General features: G+C 39.4%; 1 protein-coding gene across 4 annotated transcripts in view; it reads right to left on the bottom strand.

The window, feature by feature from the left end:
• Trappc13 (trafficking protein particle complex 13) overlaps positions 1-12,588 on the bottom strand; it is a 33,948-nt gene that overhangs the window by 2,117 nt on the left and 19,243 nt on the right. The window contains exons 6-12 of one of the 4 annotated variants that reach the window (XM_021208328.2): positions 10,247-10,319; positions 9,517-9,561; positions 7,419-7,436; positions 5,312-5,445; positions 3,592-3,790; positions 2,765-2,865; positions 78-225 (exon numbers count right to left, since the gene is read on the bottom strand). In XM_021208328.2, the coding sequence (XP_021063987.1) occupies positions 78-225; positions 2,765-2,865; positions 3,592-3,790; positions 5,312-5,445; positions 7,419-7,436; positions 9,517-9,561; positions 10,247-10,319 (718 nt within the window). Of the gene's footprint in view, positions 1-77; positions 229-2,764; positions 2,866-3,591; positions 3,791-5,311; positions 5,446-7,418; positions 7,437-9,516; positions 9,562-10,246; positions 10,320-12,588 lie in introns of all 4 variants that reach the window. The other 3 variants (XM_021208327.2, XM_021208330.2, XM_021208329.2) reach the window with 3 other exon arrangements.

Here is a 12,588-nt window from a genome sequence, read left to right on the forward strand (position 1 = left end):
GATAATTACCATGGAAAATACAGCTATCAGAAATGATGACTTAGCCCACCCCATTGAAATCACTGAAGAGGACATACCTGGAGCCCCTGTACCGAGGACAGGAGTGTCAGGGCCAGGCAGAGCGAGGAGCTGGGGTGCAGCTTCCCCAGCTGTCGTCCTGAGATCCCACACCAGTGGATGGAGTTGGTGTTGCACATCTCCAGCACGAGGTCCATCGTCCTCTCACTGCTGAAGCAATCGGAAACCAGGATAAATCTGTTTATTTCCTAAGCAGATGCCATCACACTCCTAAAATGAGCATGTCATTACTCAGCCTAAGAGAGAATGAAGGAGCGAGGGACCACTTGGGAGTTAAAAGTAGATGGATTAGAAGTTTGAGGCCAGCCTCAGCCAGTGTGAGGCCAGCCTGGACTACAAAGAGGTAATGTCTCCAAAAGACACCATAGGTAAGATGAAGGGACAGCAGGGTCCCAGTGGGCTCCCTGCTGCGGGCCAGTGCTGGCCTTGCCTTTTGTCTAGTCTCAGGCATTTGAATTTCATCTTACTGCCATGTCTCTTACTCATACTGAGAACTCCACAGGGAAGAAGGACAACTGATAGCTGCTTAGTCCTTGTCATGAAAAAAAAATCTGTTCTTTTAGCATGCGGCTAACTTAGGAAATGACTGACAGGGATCCTAAGTAACAGCCACTCACGCTTGCTCACTGAGTTCCCTGACAAGACTTGCTGAGCAGCACTAGATCAGCTTACCTGTTCACTGAGCTGCCAGGCTCAGAACAGACTTCTAGTCTCTCCATTACTTTCAGTTCCTCGGCTTCTGTGTGCCTTAGGATTTGGCTCATAAGGATTTCAGTATTGACTTAAGATTTAGCTTACATATTGAAATCATATTTGCTTTCACATGTTTCTATCTCCCTATCAATTAAAAATGCTCTCTATTAGAGAGTGTTCACAATACGATTTTCTCAGTCAATTCTATAACAATGTAGTACATGTTTTTTCCCATCCATTTGTTTTGTGTGTGTGCTATGTGCAGGTGTGCATGTGCCACACTGTGCATGTGGAGGTCAGTGGACAACCAGCAAGAGCTGGCCTTCTTTCACTCTTCAGTCACTCTAGCAGATGGGTTCTGGGACTCGAACTCAGGTCTTCATGCTTAGCAGCAAGTGCTGTAACCCACTGAGCCAGCTTGCTCCTAAGACTGAGTCTCTTATACTCTGGACTGCCCTCAGACTCTCTTGGTAGATGAAGATGGCCTTGAACTTTTGGTCTCTTCCCTCTGCTTTTCTAGTGCTGGTATTACAAATACTGGCTAGAGATCAAAATCAGGGCATTGCACAACTTAGGAAGACAACAACTGGGCCACACCCCCACTCTCTCTTCTCTGCTGCTGTGATGTTTTCTATTGCATGTTTTGTGTCTGTATACACATGTGTCTAGATTGGGTCAGATTTTTATACATGAGGAAATTGAAAGTCTTAAGTAAGTTAGAAAACCTAGTTGAATTATTACATTAAAATAAACATCAAAACATTAATTAAAAAACTTAACAGTACTTTGTTAGTCAATGAGCTTATTTGAAACACTCAAAACCCTCAAAACTAAAATCCCCTGGACATACCCTATATTTGCATATCTTTGCCTGCATGTTCTATATTTGCATATCTTTGCCTGCATGTTCTATATTTGCATATCTTTGCCTGCATGTTCACAGAGATTTTATGATTTGCAAGCATGGTATGGAAAAGGTGTGAGATCTGCCTCTTGTGAATAATTCCCAGGCCAGTCAGATGTGATGAGGAACAGCAATAAATGGATGCTACCACAAAACTAAACTCAAATTTTCTATGAACCGTCTGAGGGGCTGGGAATGCAGCTCAGTTGGTAGTGTTCCCCTAGCATCCACAAGGCTAGGATCCTGCGTTTGATCCCAACACTTCACGAACAGCATTTTGGTGTGGACCTGGAATCCTACCTAGCACCTGGGAAGTGCGGGTAGAAGTTCAAGGTCCTCCTCAGCTTTCGAGAAGCTCAGTGCCAGGCTGGGTTGGAGACAGTGTCTCAAAAAACAACTGTAGCAGTGAGTGTAGCTTATGTGTGTAGCTTCATAGAGAATCAAGCATTTCTGTATTTGAAGGCTATTTCCTATTTCCTTACATCTAAGTGCTTGACTGAGTATGAGATTGAAGTGATTGCACAGGGATTCTGGAAGAGCTGCAGTTCACTGCTGTAATATTACTGCAATACCCAAACTGACAGTATGCTGCAAATCATACAAGAAACAGCAACTTGACTTGGCTGCGATATGACTCTAGGCTTTATATCCTTTGCTTCTTCTGTTGACTGCCCAAACTGCTTAACAGCTGGGTGTGGGGGCAGATATCTTTAATGCCATCACTCCAGGAGACACAGGTCATTGGATCTCTATTAACAACACCGGCCTGGTCTACATAGTAGTTCCAGGCAAGCAAGGATACACAGGGAGACCTTGTCTCAAAAACAAGGGCAGGGCCAGCCTGGGCTACATAACAAAACTGTCTTAGAGAACACTACCAAAGAAAATAGGCAAAAGGTGCAAAAGTCAGAATCAATTTCTAACCTATATGTTTTTTCTTAATATTAAAGAAATTATCACAGAGGTTATCAGAGAAATGTATGTGACTTGTTAATCTGTCACCACATAAGACCCTGCTGGCTCATTCTTTAGTACTATGCCCTGGGAAGGAAGTATAAAAGGATGCCCATCTCCACGCACTGGCATTACCTGCAGTTTGTGATTTTACAGGTAATATGGAAAGGTTCTTCTAGGGTTACGGTGTCTGGGATGGCCTCTAAAGACAGCCTAACATCTCCATAACCTGGAGCCTGTGAAAAAAAGTAACAGTAAAAACACACAATTAGAAAAACCTTTCACAGTTAATGAAGGTGCCTGCACCTTTACTCAACAGGCACAGCTAGTGCTTTGAGCGCAGACTGCGGCTCCGGCCTAGGCTCTCACACTAACCTCTTTTGCTGTGACCTCAGCTACAAGGACCCTGCAGGCCTGGGCTGTTATTGATACAATTACTCCAGACTCAGTAGAATTAAGACGAATCTTGCCTCTAGACAAGAAATGAGTTAGGATTTAGGGGATCTGATCTCAAAGTGTTGTCCAGTTCCAGACCAGCCAGGGGTACACATGACAGTCCATTTTAAAACAAAAACAACAGAAGTGTGGACTGAGTTGGTAAGTGCTGTAATCCTATGAAGTTCATGACATCTCCCAGAATACCTCACTGTATTGAGCATCAAATGAGCTGAAAGCATATCTTAGGAGAGATAAGAATAACTCATATGCAGTTATCTTAAGTCCTGTTTGGTGAAATTAACAACAACAAAAACCCAAAAGAGACAAAAAACTTATATACTAAATAGAAACTAACACCTGAACATTTTCCATTGGTCTCAGCACTAGTTTTCTACCTATGGATCAACACAACTGCTAGGATTTTCTAGAAATGAGTGACTCATGGCCTCTGCTCTTCAGTGCTGAAGTGTAAGACTTACCTGCCCTCTCACACCAACCCCGCACTCAATGTTTTCTGGACTCACCATCCTTTGAAGCTGGCTGGTCTGTAACCGTCCCCTTTCACCTAGATTTGTTTTCCACACTATATCCAGTTTCCCAATTACTGTCACTCCCTTAATGATGCCGGCTTTTTCTGCAAATTCCTTCTTGGGCTTTAGGCAGTACAAGTATTGGCGTGTATCCATTGGCTGCAAATATCCTCTGGACCCAAATGTAGATACACTGGCCAGTGTGGAAATAGACAGAAAAATATATTAAGTATCTTTCTGAAAGTAACACTATTTATACGGTTAATTCTTTTGGGTGATTTGCTGCCCAGATATCTACGTGTCGTCAGAGGTTTCAACTCAAATAAAAAGAAACATCTGCCTGGTGAGATAGTGTTTTCAAAGAGCTTGGGCAACTTAATAAGACTCTGTCTCAAATAGGAAGTGAAAAAGAAGCTGTGCTACCTCAGCGAACAGCACTTGCCCATCCTGTGTGAGGCGCCGGCTCATCCCCAGTACTCTCTCTCCGTGACAAAGGAAGAAAGGGAGGGACAGAGAGAAACCAGTTTAAACACAGAGCAACATGTTCTTTCTTTGTGTGGAGCTGGGACAGAACCCAGGGTCCAGCAAATGCTGTTCCATTATCTACACTGCCACCCTTGAGATACACCACACTAACTTAAGGAATTGCTTTCAAAATGAAGGAAGAATGGAAACTTGTTTTCTCAGTGAAAGTAAAGGAGATCATTAACTTTTTTATATCTAACCACCACATGCGTATGTCATTACTAAGAAAATCAGCCACCCACCCACCCAATACTCCCTCATCTGCATTAATAACACATTTATTTGTCCCTTATCTTCCCAAACAGCAATAGAAAGACATGTATACTTTTATAAAATCACTAAAGCCATCTACTGTGATGTCCATTTCTTCTTATACTGAGATATTTCTTTGTCAAATTCATGCTTACCCTAACGTTAATCCCTAGTATGTTCTCCACTATCCTTCCCATGTTTAGGTTTATCACTTGCAGGGTAACAGATGGATCTGGATGAAATATGAACAGTAAGAGAACAAGTACAATGAGGCGGTGGGGCACATGCCTTGATTCCCTACTCAGGAGGCAGAGGCAGGCAGGCAGGCCAGCCTGGGCTACAGAGTTTTCTTTACAAAGAAAGCCCACTTTGGGGGTCGAGGAGAGAACAAGTGCTTTTGAAAAGTGCAACACAAGATAAGGAAAGGTGGGCTCCTTATTTCTATGAAGAGGGAGGCACAAGCATGTGTGAGGAGAGCTCTTTAGTAACGGCAGGCATGTGCCGCTACTTGGCCAATCTTACATTGTGTACATCACATACAGTAGACTTCAACTATGTATGGACTTTGCTTGTGTTAGGAATCGAAACTGGCCCAAGGATCATAAAATGTGCCACATTAACACAGGACAAGAGACCTGGGTGCACGGAGTCTGATGCTCCCTGGTAAGCTGTGGTAGAAGCCAGCTTGAGCCTAGCCTGGCAATGTGGAGGGAGACTGGCTCTAATAAGACAAAGGCACACGAGGAAACAAAAACCAAGAGGAGAAAGAAACTGACTGGCGAGGAGAGCTTGCTTGTGGGACTTCTGCTTTCTTAGGAAGGTTTTGATTAATCTAAAACTTCTCTAAAACATTATGTCCATCAATTATTATAAAATAAATCTATTACACTAGAAAAGCCTGCATCTTTCCAAATAATAGCAAACATTTCATACTCACCATTCTCCAGCCTGGGTCACCGAGTTTAACTCTGTTACATTGTACATTATTGATGGCTCTAGTGAAACTTTCTCCATAAACATTGGTGAGGTTGTAATATTCTGAATTTGGGCTTCAAGAAATACTTCATCAGTCTGAGGATATGGAAAAAAAATCCACCAAAATGTCACCGTATTTAAAGTATTAACCTTAATAAAAAATATCTTACTTTTATAAAAAGTATTAACCACAAATGTGATTAGTTCATGCCTGCAAATCAAAATTATCACAATTAATGCAAGAAAAGAAATCTTCCTCCTAACACAATAACCAGGAGCAAAGTGAGGTGTTAGTCCACAGATGCCCTGTCAAACAATGGATGTGGGATAACTTGAATATATTTTATGGACTCCAAAAGCATGAGTTTGACTAGCATTCCAGTTACAACAGCAAAATCTAAATCTGACCAGATGCTAAACTGTTATAAGGAATTTCAGTGTAATGGGTGCACTCAGATAGCGCTGAGGAAAGACAACCAAGTCTTCAGTTGAGTATTCTGGAATAACGTAATTATCATGCAACTACTTCAATTTAGATAGAGACCACTAGCTATAAATAATCCTTTATTATACCCACTAGGGTATAATTTTTAAAATTAAAGTAACTTATAAGTGGTCTTAGTCACTTCTGGGTTCATTTTATACGGATATTTAAGGTTAAAACAAGTGTACGTAAATAGCCTGATGACAGTTTGGCTTCTAAACCTGTCACAGAGTATTCTGTGGACTTTGACATATTTCAGAATGATGTCATTCATTTTGGTCAGTGGGTAACTTAAATATTCAATTTACAAAAACACTGAATCCCCTGCTTATTTCTGTTAAACATCTTTAATCTTATACTTCTTGGGTTCTGGGTTTCCTATGGGTGACTAAAAAATAAAGATGTTATACCAAGGGTATTCAGAAATTATTTTTCCCCAAAAGTTTCAGTTATAGAAGTCTGAAATTAACTATGCCCTCAAATTGAAGAATTATGGGCATTTTTAAATGCTGATGAAAAGTGACAAATTATGTAAAATATAGTGAAATTATAATTTAATGTGCCTAAAACTGATTCTTTAGCCTTTCAGACACGGGCTCAAATTAAAACAATGTACCTTTCTTTTCTTTTTTTCCTATTCTACTCCTATTCTATTCTATTCTATTCTATTCTATTCTATTCTATTCTATTCTATTCTATTCTATTCTACTTGAGGCAGAGCATTCCTATCAGCTCTGGCTGTCCTGTAACTACACAGCCAAGGGGTGGCCCATAACTCACAGATTTGCCTGCCTCTGTCTCCCGGTTGCACCACCACAGCTGGCTCAAACAACATGCCATCCAAACACATCTTTCTATTACCCTTCCTTGAGAAGATAAGTGAATATATCCCATAAATCCATTGCTCTTAAAATAACCAAAGGCCCACACTTCAATTTTTAAAATGCATTTCTCTGTATAACATGATGAACAGCTTAGATAAAATGAAAGGAAAGCATCATAATGGAAAATCAAGTTAGTCTGAACAGTTAGTACCAAGTCATTTAACGTCTGGAAAATGAGGGCAAGGCTTTAGTGCTGAGGCTGCTGAGGCTGTTATACACAGGGAGATAATAAGCAAACACTGCTTATTGTAAATAGAAAGTGGAAAATATGAATTCAGCCACTGTGGGAACCTTGCTTTCTTTTGCTTGCTTTTGCTAAAGGCACAGATGTACAACCACTGTACACCTCAAAATGAATTTCAAGTATATATTCTATGTAAGGAAGGGAAGATAACTGGGTATTTCAAAGCAAGATATTTAAAAATCCCAAAGATAAAAGAGAATGAGATTATAGGTGTCTTCTATATAAAAAGCACTAAAGACACTACAAATGAGAATGCAATCATGTCAATGTGACAATTTATTCTCACAGGTGAACAGTTAAAAAAGTATGCTCAACTTGTGTACTCTCTTTTGGAAGTCACAGATTGAGTATTCACAACTAACTGTTTTTCCACTATGTTTTGTAGAGAGAGATTAATTAGGCAGAGTCAAAAAGGGGTGAGAAAAGCATATAAATTTATAATAAAAAATGAAATTACCACAGAACTGAGGTCACTCTAATGGAAAAATAAAAAAGAAAAATTAGAAAAATCAGAGTTAAATGTTAAAGAAAAAGAATAACTTTAAAATAAAATGCATTTCTGCATTTTTTTTACTTACTAAAGACAGCATTAGTAAACAAGAAAGTAAACAGGAAGCAACATACAGAAATATGACAAACTACTTTCCTAGAAGGCGACATGGCTACAGTTATGTGACAATGGGCAGAGAAGAGGACTAGGCGAGTACTTCAACTGCCACCCACAGGAAGGGCAGCCTGAGGGCAGAGCGGGGCCGCCGATCCGCTTTCCACACTGGCACACTGGCACACACTTGGCACCCGTCCTGCCACTCTCCTACCCCAGGAAGTACACTCTCCTCCACACTTAGGACAGAACATCATAAAGCTGCTCTTGAACTGACCTACTGCTGGAATCCTATCCTAGAGGAGGACCTGGGGTGATTACAGTTACCATAGTTACTATAGGTCATACGTAAGGAAATGCTGAGATAGACCCTTCCAGACGATTCAGTTCATTTTCTTCTCATTGTTATTAGATTTCAGTCTAGTATGCATTATATAAATATATACTTAAAATTAGATTTATTATGTCCAATGTCAAATGACACTTCCTTCATCAAATGTACAGCTGGGAGTAATTTGTCACTGCTATGTTCCTAGAGTATGAATACACATCACAGTGTGGGCTATAGGGAATTACCTATTTTATGACTATATTATGCAGTCCCTACCACCACAGTAGGTTTATGAGGCTGGGAAAGCCGTATGCTTATATTTACTTCACTTCCCCATCTGACACAGGGCTTTGAACTCAGCAGGTAACCAAATGTTTGACTCCTATCTATTAATTTGTATATCTCCCTGTAAGTCTTTCCTAGCTTAGAAAATTGAAGCAAAATCTTTCATGAAACCAGTTTCACATTAGCATGATTAGAAATAGTAACAAAACATGTTTGACAAATACAAGGCCCAGGGATCATGGAGAATTGCATATCAGCCATTCCCCAGGATGTGGTTTACACAATCTGACTGGTTCCTGCTCCTGGCCAGGTGTGCTTGTCTAGCCTGATATTCTGGAGCCCTCTGAGATCACAGTACTTTCCCATGCTTTGCTTCTATTTAGTGTGCTTCAGCCTTCTACCCCGTTGTTACTTTATGAACGGTTCTAGCTTGTCTTTGTTAACTACATGTGGTTTCCCTTTCCTCCACTATGTATCTACAGGGTAGGTTAGTTACTGCGCCTGCTAACTAAGTCTAGCCACAATGTCAGCTTTATCCTGAGCGAGACAGTAGGACACGGCTGCACATTTCTGATTACGGGATCTTCATGAATAATTCTCAATTTATAGGAGGGCTAAAAGGACTTTTCATGACAAGAGCCTCACTGTATATCCCAGGGTGAGCTCTAGCCCACTGGGCATCACAGACTGGCTTTAACTCACCATCTACCTGACATCATTTTTCTACAGCCATGGAGGTAATTTACAGTTTTGGGGAAAATCCAAACAATAAAATCCTTAATGTTAGGATGAATCCTACTAGACTTTTCTCTAGGCTAAAGAACAGAGCATGTTCTACTCTTTGGGTCCCATTTTTCTCCAGTTCTGCCCTTCGAGGCTCCCCCAGTAAGCTTTCTAGCACTGGGGGCCTGGCTCTGCTTGGTACATGGACTTCCCAGGGGGCACTTGCTGCCCTTCTTTTCCCATGGACAGTAAGTCTTCACCCATCACCCGAATCTAGAAACATCCAGGAAGTCACTGCAAGTATTCAGCATGCTGCCAGTGTGTGCAAGCATCCTCCCCACCGTTATGTGGACTGTAGGGCAGTTGTTGAAAAGGGGTGAATGCCCCAGAGAATCACCAGGACAGAGATTGAGGCATACTGATCATATGTAGGTTGAAACAAGCAGAATAAGAAACACTTTCAACAAAAGCCATTTCTTACTGGAATTTAGGCTCATTATCACAAATATTTCAGTCATAATAGCATTGCTTCAACATGACAGGAAATTAGCTCTGACTTTCAGTGGAGATTATCACGTTTAACTAAAGTCTTATTACGTGCCTCACACTTACCTCTGCGTTGTAAAATTTGGTTTTCACATCCAATGGTTTGAGAACCTAGTTCAAACAAAGCACATCAGTCAGGAAATTCTGATGCGAGTATTTTTATTTGTTTTAAACCACAGGCTTTAATGACTCAAAGCTATGTTCTAATTTTAATTGTTAAAGATTTTGTAGTGTTTCTGAAATATTCATGTAAAACAATCAGTATTTTTTCATTTAAATTATTCTTTCAAAATTTAACGCTATTCTTTTTTTTTTAAAAAAGATTTATTTATTACATATAAGTACACTGTAGCTATCTTCAGACACACCAGAAGGCATCATATCCTATTACAGATGGTTGTGAGCCATCATGTGGTTGCTGGGAATTAAACTCAGGACCTCTGGAAGAACAGTCTTAACCAGTGCGCCATCTCTCCAGCCCAACGCTATTTTTAGTAATCTTACTTAGGCTTTGTATTCACTTTATCCCTTTTTAGATTTTTATGTTGTCTCATTAATAAAACAAATTTTTATTTTTCAATAAAATGCTTCATTTTATTATAAAAATATTACATTGGTGATAATTCATTTGAATTTAACTTAGTCTGACTTTTGAACACTAATTTATAAAATGAATCCAAGATGTGAGCTATTCATTCTATTTAAAACTTGTTTCTCTCAGAAAAAGAGGAATAATTACACTTCTAAGAAAATAAAAGGCATCTGAGAACAACTTTATCTCTGCCATATTCAATACCTGAAATTTGAAGAATTTCCTAAAGTACATTTTTTCTCCACCCTGAGTTGTGTAACTCACAGCACACACCAAGCTGAAACAGAAAGATGTCTTAATAATCAACCTAACATGTTTCAATTCTACTTATAAATGTAAAAAAAGTCAACAATGTGAAATTGTAACTAAATGAGATTACAGTAGGAAAAAAAGTTTTAGTATATGGATATAAATACACATGAATGCAGAGAAATGACATGGCATGAGGAGATGGTTCCCAGCTTGCTACTGCTGGGCAAAGGATTCCTGTCAATTTCAGCATGCTAAGATAACGAGGAGGCATGCTTTCTGGCCTCCATTGCTACTGCACACACTCCACGTACTAACTATATTTACAGTTTCTCTCACACACACATTAAAAAAAAAGAAGATACCTATCCTTTTTAGAATAAGAACTTCAAATTTCTTCCTTTGGAAGTAGAACATATTCCAAATATTTTCCAGAATAAGCATATGGTTAAAGGGGAAGAATTCATTTGCACTAGAAAAATATGCATATTAAAGGAAATGCCAGGAGGAGGCAACATGTTACAATGGGGAATGGTGTGCAAGATTAAATAAAAACCACTAGGACACCTGGGTGTGGTGGCCCATACCTTAATTCCAGTACTTGGTAGGCAGAAATTGAGGCACGTGGATCTCTGTGAGTTCTATGCCAGCCTAAGTTCTATGCCAGCCACAGATACACGAGACTATGTCTCAAGAAAACAAAACCCACTAAAACAATTAAAAGGTTGGAAAAAAAATACTTCTAGTAACACACTAAGATGGCTAGATTGTTAACATACAAATGGTTTTTCTAACTCAATCAGGAAATGTAGGAATGCATCACTCAAAATGTGAAGAAAGGAATACATCACTATTTTATGAAAAGAATACACAGATGTTACAGTCTTGTAACTAGTTAATAGAACTGTGAAATGGTAAGTTACACACATAGTCAAAGATGCTAAAACAATGAGGTAATACTTTTAATCTAACAAGGGTTGGCAAGAATCCCTTAGGCTGGTGAGAGTTAGGGAAACTTAAGTGTTTTTACATTGCCAGATGGTGAAAGGAATTTAGAAACATTCTTGTGGTTTAGAGCCTTAAGACTGTTGATTCCCGTAGAACATCTACTTCAAGTATTTATAGGAATATGAATTCTATTTTGTTTATAGTAGCAAAAAACTGAAAATATTCTGTAAACAAAGCACACTGACTAAACACATAAGAGGTAGATATTTAGAAAAGCATTTCTTTAAGGATACCGACTGATGTAGAACAATATTTTCAGTGAATTGGGAAGCATAAAAGCTTGAGAAATATATACATATACCATAGATATACATATAAAATGATGGGGAAATACATTAATTTTTTAAATAGTTTTATATAATGTAGTAAAACTGGGTAATTTAGGTTCTCCTTTATACTGCTGCCTTATATTGATAATAGTGGGTAGAAAGTGAGTTGATCCACCAATACCAGAGTTGTTGCCATATGCCTCAAATACTGGTAGGGGAAGGGGAGGCTGGAGAATCATCAGCTACAGGGCAGCCTAGATGCATATTAAGTTTAAGAGCAACTTGACCACACAGTGATAATCCATCCTTACAAAATAAAACACCCCAAACTATATGCAAACAACAAAAACCCAAACAAATGTGTGCATGCGTGCAAGCACACACACACACAACACACACACACAACACACAACACACACACACACACACACACACACACACACACACACCAAAAGCCCAGCAATAAAACCAAACCCCTGCACAATACTTGTCCTAGAAGTGTCCGCAGGAGAAACACTATAGGACCTATAGCTTTTGAGATTAGCATTGAGTTCTGGGTCTTCTAAAGTGGTTTAATCCATTTCCTATGGGATAGTGGCTACACAACTACCCAGGAGGTTCAACTTCAGTGAAGATGAACCACTGTATTCTGGTATTTCACTGGGATACACAGGCTTCATAGACTTCATATGTTAACCCATAACAACTGTAAAGACAAAAGATAGAAAACCCACAGGTTCTACAAGCTATATACAAATGTGGGAAAGTTTCTTTGAGAAAGTCATCTAGTTCTGAGATATAAGAAATTAAACAAAAGGTCACAGGTAGTTCTTTGTAAGCAAACACACGTCATACCACAGAATGAGCTTGGAGTTAAAGAAGATCCACGTGACTACAGTGTAAGAAGAGAAGCAAGACTGACATAGGTGGTAGAATATGTTATAGATAGCTTTGTAAGGCATAGAGAAATCAGAATTTCTAAAGGCTAGTGGGGGATCTCTCCAGTGCTAAGTGATTAAT

The sequence above is a fragment of the Mus pahari genome, chromosome 11, assembly GCF_900095145.1.
Source record: "Mus pahari chromosome 11, PAHARI_EIJ_v1.1, whole genome shotgun sequence".
In the NCBI taxonomy this organism is placed as follows: Eukaryota; Metazoa; Chordata; class Mammalia; order Rodentia; family Muridae; genus Mus; species Mus pahari.